General features: G+C 44.0%; 1 protein-coding gene across 2 annotated transcripts in view; it reads left to right on the plus strand.

Annotated features, from left to right (window-relative positions):
- LOC135518061 (erbin-like) overlaps positions 1–18568 on the plus strand; it is a 115917-nt gene that overhangs the window by 36965 nt on the left and 60384 nt on the right. For both annotated transcript variants that reach the window (XM_064942908.1, XM_064942909.1), the window contains exon 3: positions 17848–18045. In XM_064942908.1, the coding sequence (XP_064798980.1) occupies positions 17857–18045 (189 nt within the window). In that variant the 5' untranslated portion in view covers positions 17848–17856. The remainder of the gene's footprint in view (positions 1–17847; positions 18046–18568) is intronic.

An 18568-nucleotide genomic window follows, 5' to 3' on the forward strand; every position in this document is an offset into this window, starting at 1 on the left:
GCAGCAATATCTAACAATTCACAACAATACACACAAATCTAAAAGTAAAATAGTGGAATTAAGAAATATATAAATATTAGGACGAGCAATGTCAGTAGCATTGACTAAAATACAGTAGAATAGAATACAGTATATACATATGAAATGAGTAAAGCAGTATGTAAACATTATTGAAGTGTCTACTGTTCCATTATTAAAGTGACCAGTGATTCCATGTCTATGTATATAGGGCAGCAGCCTCTAAATTGCAGGGTTGATTAACCGGGTGGTAGCCGGCTAGTGATGGCTATTTAACAGTCTGATGGCCTTGAGACAGAAGCTGTTTTTTAGTCTCTGTCCCAGCTTTGATGCACCTGTACTGACCTTGCCTTCTGGATGATAGCGGGGTGAACAGGCAGTGGCTCGGGAGGTTGATGTCCTTGATGATCTTTTTGGCCTTCCTGTGACATCAGGTGCTGTAGGTGTCCTGGGAGGCAGGCAGTGTGCCCCCGGTGATGTGTTGTGCAGACCGCACCACCCCCTGGAGAGCACTTTGGTTGCGTGCGATGCAGTTGCCGTACTCGGCGGTGATACAGCCCGACAGGATGCTCTCAATTGTGCATCTGTAAAAGTTTGTGAGTGTCAAGCCAAAGCCAAACTTGCGCCACCTTCACCAGACTGTCTGTGTGGGTGGTCCATTTCAGATCATCAGTGATGTGTTCGCCAAGGAATTTTCCACCTTCTCCACTGCGGTCTGTCAATGTGGATAGGGGCGTGCTCCCTCTGCTTTTTCCTGAAGTCCACGATCAGTTCCTTTGTTTTGTTTAAGTTAAGGGAGAGGTTCTTTTCCTGGAACCCCTCCGCCAGGGCCCTCACCTCCTTCCTGTAGGCTGTCTCGTCATTGTTGGTAATCAGGCCTACTGTGGTCGGGTCATCTGCAAACTTGATGATTGAGTTGGAGGTGTGTGTGGCCACACAGTCATGGGAGTATAAAAGGGAGCTGAGCACGCACCCTTGTATGGCCCGTCAGGAAGTCCAGGATCCAGTTGCACAGGGCGGCGTTCAGACCCAGGGCCCCGAGCTTAATGATGAGCTTGGAGGGTACTATGGTGTTGAAGGCTGAGCTATAGTCAATGAACAGTATTCTTACATAGGTATTCCACTTGTCCAGGTGAGATAGGGCAGTGTGTAGTGCATTGGCAATTCCATTGTCTGTGAATCTAGTGGGGCGTTAAGCAAATTGAAGTGCGTCTCGGGTGATCCTTAACTAGCTTCTCAAAGCACTTCATGATGACAGATTTGAGTGCGATGGGGCAATAGTCATTTAGTTCAATTACCTTTGCTTTCTTGGGTGGGAGGAGAGTTGTGTGTTTGGTCGGTACCGTATTCTGGTGTGACACATACTGAGCGGTTCATTCAATTTGTCATGAAATATTAATAGTGTTGCTCCAACTGATGCAAGGTTGTTTTGGAGACTGTAGTGCTTTATGTTGTTGACGATCAGTCAGAATGACGACTTTGTCGTTGCTTCATACACCGTTAGAAAAGTAGCCTGTGATTTCGAACTAGGCACTGGGGGAAATATAAGCTGTTTTCTGGTCTCATACTCAGCAGGATTGTGAGAAGTCGTGTGTGTGTGTGTGTGTGTGTGTGTGTGTGTGTGTGTGTGTGTGTGTGTGTGTGTGTGTGTGTGTGTGTGTGTGTGTGTGTGTGTGTGTGTGTGTGTGTGTGTGTGTGTGTGTGTGTGTGTGTGTGTGTGTGTGTGTGTGTGTGTGTGTGTGTGTGTGTGTGTGTGTGTGTGTGTGTGTGTGTGTTTGTGTGTGTGTGTGTGTGTGTGTGTGTGTGTGTGTGTGTGTGTGTGTGTGTGTGTGTGTGTGTGTGTACGTGCCTGTAAACGTTAGCCTGACCTGAATGTGTCTGACCTAGTTAAGGAGACTGGGGGAACTGCATCTCTCTCTCGCTCCCCTTGTCTCTCGCTCCTCCTCTCTCTCACTCCCAAACACATATACACACACACACTTCTGAACTGCATCTTGCTTTCAGTCACTTCTAAGGAAACATCACAGAGGAAGCATTGCCGGGAGAGAAAGATTTTTTTTTAGAGCTGCTTTCACAGTTAGATCCATCCCAGGGTAGTAGAGTCTCTCCTCAGCCTCAGCTCTAAAAACATGGAGCTACAGTGCAGGGTTTTATGAGGTTTTGATTGGTAGGGAATTTACTCCTTTGTCTGGTTTGCATACCTTCCAATCAATTCTCTCCAGCTTGCTTGTTCAGTCACAGAGCTACACTCACACTCACTCACTCACTCACTCACTCACTCACTCACTCACTCACTCACTCACTCACTCACTCACTCACTCACTCACTCACTCACCCTCAGGTAATCAGTATGAGCGCCAGGCAAGGTGGGCCTCTCTCTCCCACGCTGCTGGTCACTCAGATCGCATTCACATCATACTGCTACCCAGATGATTAGGTTGTCACTGCCTGGTTGTATTCCACACTGTGCTCTTGAGCACTCACACTCATATCCCAGAGACTATGTGCACTCATGCACTGACTGCAGTCTGCCCTCCTCCCTGTGTCTTTGTAATTCAAAACAAGCCAGCCAGCCAAGCCAGCCTGCGAGGCCTGAGACTGTCATATCATGTGTAGCAGAGATCAGGCCAGCTGTAACATCTGAGATGGGAGGATGTCGGGAAGTTAGGTCCTCTCTTGACCCTTGCTTGTTTGCACACTTCAGGATCATTGGTGTCTGCTTGCTCCGTGACTCTTAATCTACCTGCATGGGACTCCAGGTATCCATAGGCTAGTGTTGGATGTCTGCACATAAAATACTGTAACTGTCTATAGGCTATATATTTTTCATACAAAATGAGCCATAGCCAGGATATTTTTTGGCATTCAAGCCATTGCCAGTGTGTTGTGGTTGTCCATTCTGTCTCATGTTGACATACTGTCTGCCTTTATGGCTGCTGGTGAAAGTGTTTCTCGTTCACAGATCGCAAACTGACGCAATGATTCATCATTTACCCCCAAAATGGACTCCAGTACTAGTTTCCCGAAAGCCCCTTTTGTTGTGATGACATTGCTGTTGAAAGCAAGTTATTGTTTATAGGTCTCTGTTTGTGCAGCAGGGGCGAGGTGAGCCCATAGGCGGCTGTTTCTGTATATACGCCTGCTCGCTGCTTGGCGTCAAACTAAATCGCATATTTAATTAAGGACTTCCCGGCAGAAGGAGGGCTTTTAAACCGGCTGCTATTTATGGACAGCACAGCACCACGCTGTTCTGCTCTCTTTCTCTGCCCAGGCATGGGTCTCAATGACCAAGGGAAGAAGGTGAGAGAGAGAAAAGTGTGTGTGGGGGGGTGGGCCTAGCTAAATAAGGCAGCTCTCAATTGATATGGCAGCACAGCACTGCGGGAGCAAAGGGGTCAAATACCTTGTGCTGAATGCTGGTGTAGCCCTGTTAATGAGCATATGCTGCTCTGACTGCAGAGGTTGCCTCTACACACAGCGTATAGAATAGGAAGCAGATGGAATCATTCATGCATTCATGCTCCTTTCACTTGCCGTAATAAGGCTTTATACATTTATTCCAACCTGGATCATTTTCTGCTATTAGTAATTGGTACAGTCAATTCAGAACATACAGTATGCAATGTCTTCAGATTGTCATGATGGATATTGTATGTGTATGACATTGCAGATATTTGGAGCAAGTAGGTTAAGTCAACATTTTTTATTTTAATGCTGTATCGAACTGCAATGCATTTAAATGGAGTTTGCACTTAGACCTAAATGTTGGACTTGACTGTACACACTAGGAATGGGCGTGAGTTCTTCAGTACTCGGTACAATGTTTATATTTGATTTACCTATAATCTAATACAAGTACTCAGAATTTACAAATGTAAATAGTTAATCTTGTCAGATACCAGAATTTTGACTTCGATACAACGTTTAGTATCACAGTACTCTATTCCATCCCGATACTCAAAACCAAAACGATACCACAACAAACAAAAAAATAGCATATTAGCCAAAGTCACAGAACGGCACTTGATCCAGACAGATAAACTCAGCTTCTGCTCTTTTCAATCGTTGGGCATCTTTTCACTTCAATATTATTATATTATATTTTATTTACTTTAACATTTTTTCAGAGATAACCATGTATGCATTAATGAATCAATTATACAATTGTACAGTCAATTTGACTTTGTTTTTACCAATCTAACTACATAACAACATAATGGTAATCATTTAAATAAATGGTAAATCTCTATTGATAAACTGATGTAGCCTAGACCTAACCACAATACAGGTGAATTCATATTCAATAGGAGTGTGTGCATGTTTCCCATCCTTTTGGGACTTATTTTATTGTACTCATCAACATTTGCATAGAAGTAGCTATTTTTATAAAAATGTGCACTGTCGCTTTAACGGGTAATGCCTTAATTCAGGGAGGGATGTGAGAGAGACCGAATAGGTGAATGAATGAAGGTTTTGGTGGCAATCAGCTTTGAAATCAGCATATTTTGCATTGTGGTTTAAATATTATCACAAACAAAGTACCAGGGTAGTGAATTTATGTTAGCTTTAGCTGTCAGCTAACAAGGAAAGTTAGCCTACACATCTGGAAGCTACCAGTATCTTCTTGCATTGTAAAGTTTTCTAGCCTGTATGCCATATCGCATTATTCAAGCGTGTTTACTTCTGTGTAGCATGAGTGGGGAGTAAGATGATGTCAGACTCCCAGTGCAGGATAGCAGTGAGTAAGTGAAGCATGCAGGGTGCAGCCCAGACTCCCAGTGCAGGATAGCAGTGAGTAAGTGGAGCAGGCAGGGTGCAGCTCAGACTCCCAGTGCAGGATAGCAGTGAGTAAGTGGAGCAGGCAGGGTGCAGCCCAGACTCCCAGTGCAGGATAGCAGTGAGTAAGTGGAGCAGGCAGGGTGCAGCCCAGACTCCCAGTGCAGGATAGCAGTGAGTAAGTGGAGCAGGCAGGGTGCAGCCCAGACTCACAGTGCAGGATATCAGTAAGTGGAGCAGGCAGGGTACAGCCCAGACTCCCAGTGCAGGATAGCAGTAAGTGGAGCAGGCAGGGTGCAGCCCAGACTCCCAGTGCAGGATAGCAGTAAGTGGAGCAGGCAGGGTGCAGCCCAGACTCCCAGTGCAGGATAGCAGTAAGTGGAGCAGGCAGGGTGCAGCCCAGACTCCCAGTGCAGGATAGCAGTAAGTGGAGCAGGCAGGGTGCAGCCCAGACTCCCAGTGCAGGATAGCAGTAAGTGGAGCAGGCAGGGTGCAGCCCAGACTCCCAGTGCAGGATAGCAGTAAGTGGAGCAGGCAGGGTGCAGCCCAGACTCCCAGTGCAGGATAGCAGTAAGTGAAGCAGGCAGGGTGCAGCCCAGACTCCCAGTGCAGGATAGCAGTAAGTGGAGCAGGCAGGGTCCAGTGCAGGATAGCAGTAAGTGGAGCAGGCAGGGTGCAGCCCAGACTCCCAGTGCAGGATAGCAGTAAGTGGAGCAGGCAAGGTGCGCTATAATAAGGGGTCGGCTGCGCTGATAGGCAGGCTTGATCCGTGAGACACATTTGACAGAAGTATCAAATTCTAGTACCAAACTGTTTTAAGGTTCTAGTATCAAAAATGTACCAAATTTTGGTATACCGTGCAACGCTACTAGTTAGCAGGTTTAATTTATAAGCACTGACAAAATGTCATACTGTAAGATGTGTTTTATTGTTTGGAGTATGTCAAGTGCAGTGAAAATGTTAAGTTTTGTTTTCAGTTGTGTAGAATTACATTCATTTCCCTAGTACCTGTTTTCTTTGAAAACTGACATTTATGTTACTGGTATTATGGGAACATATTGAGAACCAAAGTGAAATCTATAGTTGAGGACCCCTGCTGCATGCTTATTGTTGCCCTGCGGAACTCACTCTCGTCACTGTCTGGCAATCTCAGATAGAAAGTGGTTACAGTGTCACACACGAAGGTGGCTCTGCTCAACCTTTAGGCTAGATGTTGTGCAGTCGTCATGATGAATAATCTGTATGTTTGTCTGCCAACTAGGATAAACATTTGCACTCTCAGAAAAAGAAAGACAGAACATTTGTGGCCGCCTCATGATTTTGTATTTTCTTGTTTGTCAAGTGCATGATTTTTTTTTAACTGTAGGCTAATGCTCTTTCAAAAGCTGCATTTCTTATTGCATTGCTTTAACAGATGAAGCACTCGGTGTGTGTTGAGCAGAGGGAGTAGGCTATCTGTGCAATAGACACCCCATTGGCATTTAGATCTGTGGATAAGATTTGATGTGCTCCCTCTTCTCATCTTATCTTTCTGTCTGTGGCTTTGGCCTTTGGAGATAATTTAGTGTGACTGGCCAGTGCTCTGGTGGTTAGCTTACCTTGAGACAAACATTGTGCTACTGTAGAGTTGGGACGATAAACCGGAAATTATCAACACCGACCACTTATCATGAACATTTTGCTGATTTTGTTCATCACAATAAATATCTTATAGGGCCCTACTAGAGAAATTAAATGTTTGCCAATAGGGGTGATTGCTAATGGGAAAATTGATAGCTAGAACATTCAAAGTAGGGCTGACCCCAATTAGTCTACTAGTCAATTGTTTGGTCAATACGCTGTTGGTATAAATGGATTACATTTACATAAGTATTCAGATCATTTACTCAGTGCTTTGTTGATGCACCTTTGGCAACGATTACAGCCTTGAGTCTTCGTGGGTATGACGCTACAAGCTTGACACACCTATATTTGGGGAGTTTCTCCCATTCTTCTCTGCAGATCCTCTCAAGCTTCGTCAGGTTGAATGGTAAACGTTGCTGCACAGATATTTTCAGCTCTCTCCCGAGATGTTTGATCGGGTTCAAGTTCGGGCTCTGGCTGGGCCAGTCAAGGACATTCAGAGACTTGTCCCTATGCCACTCCTGCTTTCTCTTGGCTGTGTGCTTTGGGTCGTTGTCCTTTACAAAGGTGAACCTTTGCCCCAGTCAGGTTCTGAGCGCTCCGGAGCAGGTTTTCATCAAGGATCTCTCTGTACTGTGCTCTGTTCATCTGCTGCTGAAAAACATCCCCACAGCATGATGCTGCCACCATGCTTCACCGTAGAGATGGAGCCAGGTTTCCTCCAGATGTGACACTTGGCATTCCTTCCAGAGAGTTCAATCTTGGTTTCATGAGAGCAGAGAATCTTGATTCTCATGGTTAGAGTCTTTTAGGTGCCTTTTGGCAAACTCTAAGCGGGTTGTCATGTGCCTTTTACTGAGGAGTGGCTTCCGTCCGAACACTCTACCATAAAGGCCTGATTGATGGTTGTCCTCCTGGAAGGTTCTCCCATCTCCACATAGGAACTCTGGAGCTCTGTCAGTGATCATCGGGTTCTTGCTTATTGCACATTTACAAAACACAGACTAGACAGCTAGTATAACACTTCGATCACATCGACAGCGTCATTGCATTTTGGTACACCAGAATTACATTCATTTCCAATCAAACACTGTGTTTGCATTGCAGAGGCAGTTGCAGTTGCAGTGCGTTCAGTGTGGTGCGTACGTTAGATTTATCGAATGTATGCTTCAAACTGTGTGCGTAGACGGCTTGACAGAAATGGCAGCAGAAAGTGAATGTTGGACTACAGATCAAGATGATGCTGCATCTCCTCATTATATACAGATTTCTGCTGTAAATGGGAAGGTGCACACAGAGGAGCGAAGGAGACGAGACCACAAATACAACATGAGAACAAGCAGACAAAAGCGCTCATAAAAACAACAAATAACAAAACCTTGATTCTTGCAATAAGGCATTTGAAATATCGCGCAAAAACATGAATTCAAATTAATTCAATATCACCTAGTCATACCCTGATTGCGTGTCTTGTAGGGTATGTATAGGTTTTGAGCTGTGTGGTAACTGGCAACTCTGTACTTTCAATACTTTTTACAAAGACCAGCAGTGATTCAGTCAATCTCTCCTCCAATCTGAACCAGGAGAGTCTCTCTGAACCAGGAGAGTCAATATTATTGACATTGGCCTTCTGTGTACATTTCAGGGCCAGACATCTTAGTCTGTTCTGGTCCAGCTGCAGCTTTTCTAGTTCCTTTTCTGCTGCACCTGACCATACAACTGGCCAATAGTCAAGATGCAACAAAACCAGAGCTTGCAGGACTTGTTTGGTTGCATGTTATGTTATAAAAGCAGAGCTTCTCCCCATCTTTACAACAATAGACTCAATATCCTTTGACCTACACAGTTTACTATATAATATCACACCAATAAGTTAAGTCTTTAGTGGAAAAGATGAGCACCACAAATCTGGAAATGATTTGGTGCTCATATTTTCCATTCATTAGATTGTTTGCATACAACTGAGTTGGATCTACAAAACAGATGGTCTGGGATGGGGACATTTGTTGACAGAAGACCATTTTTGAATTCTGATATCATTAGACAAACTTTACATTTTTAAGTGCCTTTTAAATTTTCTACATGTTGACTCAGTGTTTCCCCTATAATTGTTTTTAGCAGTGGTCATGGAAGGAAGGTTGTTCTTCTGATTTTTTTTCTCTCCAGTTTTTCGCTCTCAATCACACTTTTCTAGCTAAATTGGACATGCTAACAATGCTTAAACCATGTAGGAAACCATAAAAAAACGATAGTTACCCTTTAATTCAAGTGTGCCTGCACCTAACACTGTTTGGTTAGCTGTGTATCTGTTGCGCATATAGTGTGATGGAATGACATTGTACGTGCATCAAACAGTTTTTATCATTACTGGAGCTGAACTTCTAATTACCATAACAGATGGCATGGTAATGAGAATTGGTCATTACAGTAATGACAAACTCTTTTAGATTACAATGGCATGATCCATTATTACTCGGCAAACAAAAAATACACAATAAATTGGTGCTCTTTCTTAATGTAATATTCTATAAAAAGTTGAATCTGTCTTTGCTCCAATATCAAGTATTACACAGTTATAGTAATGATAATCTAAAATGGGTAAATGTGGTGTATGAGGAAAATTATCACATTTAAACATAATAAAAGAGAAAAGACTAGCTTACCTTGTAGCCATGTTTGATCTTCTTTGTTCTTAGTAATACATTATGGGTCGAAAAAGATTTATAAAAAACACTACTTTGTCCAGGAACTTAAAGACATTCTACGGTAATGAAAAATATGTTTTGTGTCTAAAATATTACTAATTTGTAATGTGAACTGATTTGTAGGTTAACTGCCTCGTTCAGGGGCAGAACAACATATTTTCACCTTGTCAGCTCGGGGGATCCAATCTTGCAACCTTACAGTTAACTTGTCCAATTCAATAACGACCTGCCTTTCTCTCGTTGCACTCCACAAGGAGACTGCCTGTTACGTGAATGCAGTAAGCCAAGGTAAGTTGCTAGCTAGCATTAAGCTTATCTTATAACAAACAATCAATCATAATCACTAGTTAACTACACATGGTTGATGATATTACTAGATATTATCTAGCGTGTCCTGCGTTGCATATAATCTGACTGAGCATACAAGTATCTAAGTATCTGACTGAGCGGTGGTAGGCAGAAGCAGGTGCGTAAACATGAATTCAAACAGCACTTTCGTGCGTTTTGCCAGCAGCTCTTCGTTGTGCGTCAAGCATTGCGCTGTTTATGACTTCAAACCTATCAACTCCCAAGATGAGGCTGGTGTAACCAAAGTGAAATGGCTAGCTAGTTAGCGCGCGCTAATAGTGTTTCAAACGTCACTCGCTCTGAGCCTTGCAGGGGTTGTTTCCCTTGCTCTGCGTGGGTAACGCTGTTTCGAGGGTGGCTGTTGTCATTGTGTTCCTGGGAATATTGAAGACTCATGTTAAAAGGAACCACCAGCTTTCATATGGTCTCATGTTCTGAGCAAGGAACTGAAACGTTAGCTTTCTTACATAGCACATATCGCACTTTTACTTTCTTCTCCAACACTTTGTTTTGCATTATTTAAACCAACATTGAACATGTTTCAATATTTACTTGAGGCTAAATTGCTTTTATTGATATATTATATTAAGTTAAAATAAGTGTTCATTCAGTATTGTTGTCATTGTCATTATTACAAATACATTTTTTAAAAATCGTCCGATTAATCGATATCGGCTTTTTTGGTCCTCCAATAATCGGTATCTGTATCGGTATTGAAAAATCATAATCGGTCGACCTCTAGTGAAGACCTCTATCTTACTGTCTGCAAACAGCTAGTTTGTCTTTTCTTAGCAAGTTGTGGAAAAAATACAATTATATTCTAGTATCCTATCCAGCCTGGTGTGGGCAGGTTAGTGTATGTGGAAGGTAGAGGTAGAGGAAGATGTTGTAAAGCAAATGCACTTTGTCAACCAGATCAGATTACTTAGCCTCATTTTACCAACAATTCAAAGGAAAACAATCATGGATTGGTTTTCCCCCGGTCACGTAAGACCGCAGAGAATCGAGGACACTGGTGAGAACCAAAACCTGAAGGGGCTGGAAACTGGAAGAGCCGGTTCCGCTAGGCCCATGCCCTGCCACAAATACTTACAACAGTGTCATCTTTCCACGTTTCCATTTAAATTCATTTCCATTTTCTCTACTCTGGAACCTTTCTAGTGGATTCCCACGTCTTCAAGTGCCTCGGTGGAGACTTGAGTGAAGTTGTGTTCTTAGCCAGAGTGGTAAGCTGAAGAAGAGCTGGAGGTGCATGTTTACTGTGTACTGTGTGTGTTTATTATTCATATGTACAGGATACATATGGTATACACTGTCCCAAAAAATTATGCAATGTCAACACTGCATGAATCCTGCTTGTTGACTAACAGCCTGTCAAGTCTTTTTTCTAGGCTGCGGATGCCCACCAATACGGATTTGATTCCAGTGCTCAAAGTGCTGTACGTTGCAATGGAGGGAACTTGCCTCAGCCATCATAATGCAATATTAACCTGAAGCCTTTCAATCCGGCTTGTACCCCCAAAGCTCAAACTAGCCTAGATTATATCCATGTGTGTACATTGGTGTGTGTGGGCCTCCAACTGAGTATCCTCCCTTGAATTATTTAGGAGCTGACTGCACCTCTCCCACTGTGCCCACTGTCGGTGAATTCCGGTGCAAAGGTAACACACATCAGGGTACAGTGAAAAACACACACCTCCATCATTAGTAGCATAGAGGTAACACACCTGAAAACACGCACTTGTTTTCCATAGCTCTTCACACAAGGGCCACCTCAACCTTCTCACCCCATGACATTGCGTGACTGTTTTGACACATGCCTTCTTCAAGTTAATCAAAAACCCTTTGTCTAGATGACGAGATCACAACCTGAACAAGTAGGCTAGATCTAATGTCACCTAACATTAGCCTCATTTTGATTTCATTCAGCTTTGCTTTACTATAGCTGCTAGTCTGTTTCTACTTTAGCCATCTTCTAAAGAATTGTTTGGCATGACAGACGTTTCAATGAAAATGTACTATAGTGTCTGTGAACAAGTGTCAAGAAGACTGCATTGTCTGCAGTCAAACCATTAATCCACAGGGCAGCCAGGCCTTCTAGCCAATGGCACACTGCTGTTCCTTCACACGGAAGAAGTAGCCTTTTCTCTCCTCTCTTCTTCTGTGCCAGATGGAGATGACTCCATTATTGTCCAGCAGCCCTCCTCCTTCTGCAGCTTTTCTCTACTCCCTTTTTTTCCTCCCTTTGTTCCTTTTTCTCTCCCTTTTCTTTGGGCCTAATTCTCTGGGTGCCGAGTTTCGTACATTGACCCAGCAGGCAGGCAGCATTACTGCAGCAGCCTACAGTATCAGGATAAAAAAGCTCCTTTCATAAGACTGTAAGATTTATAGGCTAATCACATTCCAGCATATTAATCAGATGAGTACTACTGCCTGCTATAAATAATACTATACTGTCACATAAGACCTCACATTTCCGCTCCACACACACACACACACACACACACACACACACACACACACACACACACACACACACACACACACACACACACACACACACACACACACACACACATATACTACTTGAGATGACTCAAATAAGGGTCTGGGGAGAGGGGACAGACGGAGCACTAGATCAATTCAAATTGCATTTGTCACATGCTTCGTAAACAGAAGATGTGGACTAACAGTGAAATGTTTACTTAGGGGCCCTTCCCAACAATGCAGAGGGAAAGAATATAGAAAAGTAAAACATGTAATAATAAATATACAGTGAGTTGCATTAACTTTGCTACTGAGTCAATGTGCAGGGGTACGAGGTAATTGAGGTAGATATGTACATATAACTAGGAATAAAGTGACAGATAATAAACAGTAGCAGCAGCATATGGGATGAGTAAAAGGGTCAATGCAGATAGTCCAGGTAGCTATTTTGTTAACGATTGAACTATTTAATTTTGCTTTATGTTTTGATCATCTTCCCTGTCCCTGCTGAGCAGGCCCAAACTATGATGCTGCCACCACCATGTTTGACAGTGGGTATAGGGTGTCTTGAGCTGTGTTGCTTTTACGCCAAACACAACGTTTTGTTTTATGGCTTGGGGGTAGATGCTGTACAGGGTCCTCTTGGTTCCAGACTTGCTGCATCGGTATCGCTTGCCCTGTGGCAGCAGAGATTGTCTATGAATTTGGTGGCTGGAGTCTTTGACAATTTTTAGGGCCTTGCTCTGATACCGCCTGGTATAGAGGTCCTGGATGGCAAGGAGTTCGGCTCCAGTGATGTACTGGGCCGTACGCACTACCCTTTGTGGTGCCTTGCGGCTGGATGCCAAGCAGTTGCTATAACAAGCGGTGATGCAGCCAGTCAAGATAACTTTTTGAGGATCTGTGGGCCCATGCCAAATGTTTTCAGCCTCCTGGGGGGGAAGAGGTGTTGTCGTGCTTAGCGTGGATGTTGCCTGTAATCCATGGCTTTTGGTTAGGATATGTACGTGCAATCACTGTGGGGACAACGCCGTCGATGCACTTATTAATGAAGCTGGTGACTTCACAATGCCATGGGAGGAATCCCGGAACATATTTCCAGTCTGTGCTACAGTGCCTTGCGAAAGTATTCGGCCCCCTTGAACTTTGCGACCTTTTGCCACATTTCAGGCTTCAAACATAAAGATATAAAACTGTATTTTTTTGTGAAGAATCAACAACAAGTGGGACACAATCATGAAGTGGAACGACGTTTATTGGACATTTCAAACTTTTTTAACAATTAAAAAACTGAAAAATTGGGCGTGCAAAATTATTCAGCCCCTTTACTTTCAGTGCAGCAAACTCTCTCCAGAAGTTCAGTGAGGATCTCTGAATGATCCAATGTTGACCTAAATGACTAATGATGATAAATACAATCCACCTGTGTGTAATCAAATCTCCGTATAAATGCCCCTGCACTGTGATAGACTCAGAGGTCCGTTAAAAGCGCAGAGAGCATCATGAAGAACAAGGAACACACCAGGCAGGTTGCCCACCCAGGCAAGGCATTAATCAGAGAGGCAACAAAGAGACCAAATATAACCCTGAAGGATCTGCAAAGCTCCAAAGCAGAGATTGGAGTATCTGTCCATAGGACCACTTTAAGCCATACACTGCACAGAGCTGGGCTTTACAGAAGAGTGGCCAGAAAAATGCCATTGTATGAATAAAATAATAAGCAAACACGTTTGGTGTTCGCCAAAGGCATGTGGGAGGCTCCCCAAACATATGGAAGAATGTACTCTGGTCAGATGAGACTAAAATTGAGCTTTTTGGCCATCAAGGAAAACACAATGTCTGGCGCATACCCAACACCTCTCATCACCCCTAGAACACCATCCACACAGTGAAGCATGGTGGTGGCAGAATCATGCCACAGGGATTATTTTCATCGGCAAGGACTGGGAAATTGGTCAGAATTGAAGGAATGATGGATGGCAATAAATACAGGGAAATTCTTGAGGGAAACCTGTTTCAATCTTCCAGAGATTTGAGACTGGGACGGAGGTTCACCTTCCAGCAGGACAATGACCCTAAGCATACTGCTAAAGCAACACTCGAGTGGTTTAAGGGGAAGCATTTAAATGTATTGGAATGGCCTAGTTAAATCCCAGACCTCAATCCAATTGAGAATCTGTGGTATGACTTAAAGACTGCTGTACACCAGCGTAATCCATCCAATGTGAAGGAGCTGGAGCAGTTTTGCCTTGAAGAATGGTCAAAAATCCCAGTAGCTAGATGTGCCAAGCTTATGGAGACATACCCCAAGAGACTTGCAGCTGTAATAGCTGCAAAACGTGGCTTTACAAAGTATTGACTTTGGGGAGGTGAATAGTTATGCACACAAGTTCTTACTTCTTGTTTGTTTTACAATGACACATATTTTGCATCTTCAAAGTGGTATGCATGTTGTGTAAATCAAATGATACAACCCCCCCCCCCCCAAAAAAAAAATCTATTTTAATTCCAGGCTGTAAGGCAACAAAATAGGAAAAATACCAAGTGGGTGAATACTTCCGCAAACCACTGTATATCGTCAAATTACGTGTAAGTGTATAGATTATTTCCTCCCATCACTAACACACACACTTCCCCTCATATTCCTGATTACTCAGGTGAGTGTGCATGTGTGTGCACACTACAGCTGTTAATGGCTGAAAGGTTAATAGTAAATAATCCTCAGTCTGCCAATAATTGGGTCCTGACATGCCAGTTTATCTGGAAAAACCTCTTGGTAAATGATGATACGGGTAGTTTTCAGTAACAGTAGGTCAGAGAGAGGGAGAGAAGCGAGAGTGAGTTGCAAGAGCGGGTAGAAGGAAGAATGGTGATGAGTCTCTGGGTACATGGGTTCCTCGGAAACCCCGGAAATATTTGTTATCTGAATGGGTTGAAATATTTGTTATCTGAATGGGGTTTTTTTCTTCCCCTTTTCTCCCCAATTTCATGGTATCCAATTGTTGTAGTAGCTACAATCTTGTCTCATCGCTACAACTCCCGTATGGGCTCGGGAGAGACGAAGGTTGAAAGTCATGCATCCTCCTATACACAACCCAACCAGCCGCACTGCTTCTTAACACAGCGCACATCAACCTGGAAGCCAGCCGCACCAATGTGCCGTAGGAAACACTGTGTACCTGGCAACCTTGGTTAGCGAGCACTGCGCCCGTCCCGCCACAGGAGTCGCTGGTGCGCGATGAGACAAGGACATCCCTACCGACCAAGCCCTCCCTAACCCGGACGACGCTAGGCCAATTGTGCGTCGCCCCACGGACCTCCCGGTCGCGGCCGGTTACGACAGAGCCTGGGCGCAAACCCAGAGTCTCTGATGGCACAGCTGGCGCTGCAGTACAGAGCCCTTAACCACTGCGCCACCCGGGAGGCCCATTGTTATCTGAGTGTTATGCAAGGCTGCGACCTCTTTACTCCAAGCCACTAACTTCACTCTGTTTAGCCCTCCGTGTTGACAGACATCAGTGGCCCAGCCAAGTGTGCGTGTGTGTGTTATGACGGATAAGAAGAGGCCCTCTTGAGACAGATCTACTTTCACTCACTTAGGCCTTCTTGTTCCATCTTATTATAGGCTACTCTATTATTTTCTATCTTAAACTTGCATACTGGCATCCTATTTGCACTCGGTCAGTCAGTCACTCACTGGCTACGATTCTCTACCTTTCTCTCCTTTTTTTATTTCTCTCTCACTTTTCATTTGATTTCTCTCTCTCTTTTCTGTTCACTTTTCTCCCTGAATTATGTGGCCATTAGTGTGATTGTAGATAATCCAGTGAGGAGCGGTGGCAGTGGAAGCCTTATACAGTTTCTAACCCAGGAGATCATGGTGGGGAGCTGACAGACCCATGTCTCTACAGCTTAGAGATGGCCATGCACTAGCCCTACATCACCACTCACACACGCAGACTCTGGGAATCAGACAGTCTGTGCTACGATGTGGTTCACAGCTGAAGATGAGGGGGAGGAGGAGAAAGTCATATTCTCTAAACACTCCAGTGAACAAGGCCTCCATTTACCAGAGCACATTCCATAGTGCAATACTGTACAGCCATAAAGCCCTCAGCCATAGCCAACTCTGTCCAAAGACTTATCAGACCCATAATATCTACTGTGAATCATGTGGCCCCTTTAAAATAAGCAAGTGAAGAGCGTGCCTTGAAAAAAAAAAGCCATTCTTTCCAATCCTCACATTCGTTTCCTCTGGTTTTCTGTCCCTCAAGGTTGAGCTATCGAATATCCCTAGTACAATACACAATATCAGCCCTTTCATACCTGGGCTGACTTTGTTGTTCCATGACAATAGACAATAGTCAAGGAACTGGATTCTCTGGAGGATGACTCGCATCACAATGCTGTTGGTGTTCATCCTTTGCTACAACACAATTAGGCCTCGAGCCATCTGCACTATTGAGCTGCTGAATGGGCTTCTTGCTATGCCTGCTTAAAAGTGGTGTTTCATTGGATGCGTTCCAAGGGGAACTGCTCTCTCCTTTTTATAACAAGAGGCTCTCACAATAGCAGAGATTGCAGTAATACAGCCATTAGTGGAGGAAGGAATAGCTGAGATTTAGATTTAATATTCTGGCCTCAAAGAGCTGATGCTCTGTCGACTTTCACCTTCTAGATGTTTCTCAACCTCAGGTCCTCGGACCAGCACTGGTCCCTGAGAAGATGCTGAGTGGTCTCTCAGATGGTTAGCTGACACCAGTTTAGTGCGTTCTCAAGTGTTAGTTTTGATAGGACAATAGGCCGAAGCAGACTTTCATGGAGGAAGGACTCTAGCCCTCCACTCCCTGCTATTAAAAAGCTTGAGAAACACTGAACACATGTTTGTTGTTTATCAATGCTTTGTCAGACAGCTTTTTGAGATGCTACAGGGATCAGTACTGGGCCTCTGACTTTTTCATAGGTTTTTGTCTTAGATAGGCGTATCTTAAAGTCCTCATCCATTGAGTGGAGATACATTGTCACTGCACTGATTAGCAACAGTGTACGTGCCAGCTAATTGTCACCGTTTATACCTCAGTTAAAATAATGGGGAGTCGGGAGGCAAATCCATGAGGTATGCTTTGTTTGTCCAAATAGGACTCTTGTCTCTGGGCCGATGAGTGCCACTGCCCTACTGTGCTGTGCTGTGGTTTTGTAGCTGTATAGGAAGTAATGTGATACTGTTGTAGAGCTTGCTTTCATTATCCAGTGATACTTTGGACCCACATGTAAAATCTAAAGAGATTTTAAAGAGGCCCATTTATCTGTAATGAGTTTCCACACTAATCAATCCTGTGAGGGCATTGTGTTGATGAAAGCTGGCCCTTTGTTCTGGCACTACCAATGCAACACAATTGTAGCCTAAATGAGCATGCATTGCAGATCCTGCTTACGTGTCAATATGGACACTGAGAACAAACGATTATGTAACTGCTAACAATGTAATTTATGCCAGCAATCCAGGGGTCTGTGGTAAACAAGCTATCATAATGTATACTACCTTAGATCCTCTTTGTAACTGGTGGTAAAACCTCTTGGACTGTTATTGAAGTGAGCAGAACCATACAACAAACTTAAGATTTAAAAAAATAAAAATAAAGTTGACCTATCTACTCTCTCTAACCAACGACCTACCCACAAACCAACCTGATTCTGTGCTGCTGACCATCTCCCTCCCTTTTAGAAAACACCCAGTCTGACTCCCCTTCCTATTTGATTACTTAACTTTGACACTTATCTCTCGCACTTAGGAGGATACCTGTAGTAGCTTTAGCCCCAGGAAGCAGCAGTAGTTTACTGGCCTGTCTTGACACTGACTCTCCTCTCCTCCCCCTCTCTCGCTCTGCAGTGCCTGAGGATGTCGAGCAAGCGGAACCTGTTTGTGCGGCTGGTGCCATGCCGCTGCCTGCGGGGGGAGGAGGAGACGGTGACGTCACTGGACTACTCCCACTGCAGCCTGGAGGCAGTGCCTAAGGAGATCTTCAGCTTCGAGAAGACCCTGGAGGAGCTCTATCTGGACGCCAACCAGATTGAGGAGCTGCCCAAAGTAAGAAGCAGAGACATGCGCACACACACACAGATGGACACACAGACCTACACGTTCATAATGGTAGCCTAGTGGTTAGAGCGTTGGACTAGTATCCGGAAGGTTGCAAGTTCAAACAACTGTGAGCAGCAGTTGCATCCAAGGGATGACTGTAGTGTTTACTAGGGATGCACGGTATATCGGTGAACATATTGGAATCGGCTGATACCGATGTTGGCATTTTTTAGCTAATATCGGCCGATTCCAATGTCTAGTTTAACGCCGATGTTAAAAACCGATGTCAAAGCTACCGTGCATACCTATATAACGTAGGTACATGACGTAATGACGGCACATAAAATGTTGCACTACTCGTGCAACACAGCATTCCTAACCTAGCCCACAATGTCTGCTGTGTGGATCGAACAGTCAACAAGTCAAGCAGTCATTTGAAAGAGTAAGAAAATTTCAGCGAGACAACTCAAAGGCGAAATCCATTAAAGCCAAGATAATGGAATTCATTGCCCTTGACAATCAACCGTTC

Source organism: Oncorhynchus masou, chromosome 28 (genome assembly GCF_036934945.1).
Source record: "Oncorhynchus masou masou isolate Uvic2021 chromosome 28, UVic_Omas_1.1, whole genome shotgun sequence".
Classification (NCBI taxonomy): domain Eukaryota; kingdom Metazoa; phylum Chordata; class Actinopteri; order Salmoniformes; family Salmonidae; genus Oncorhynchus; species Oncorhynchus masou.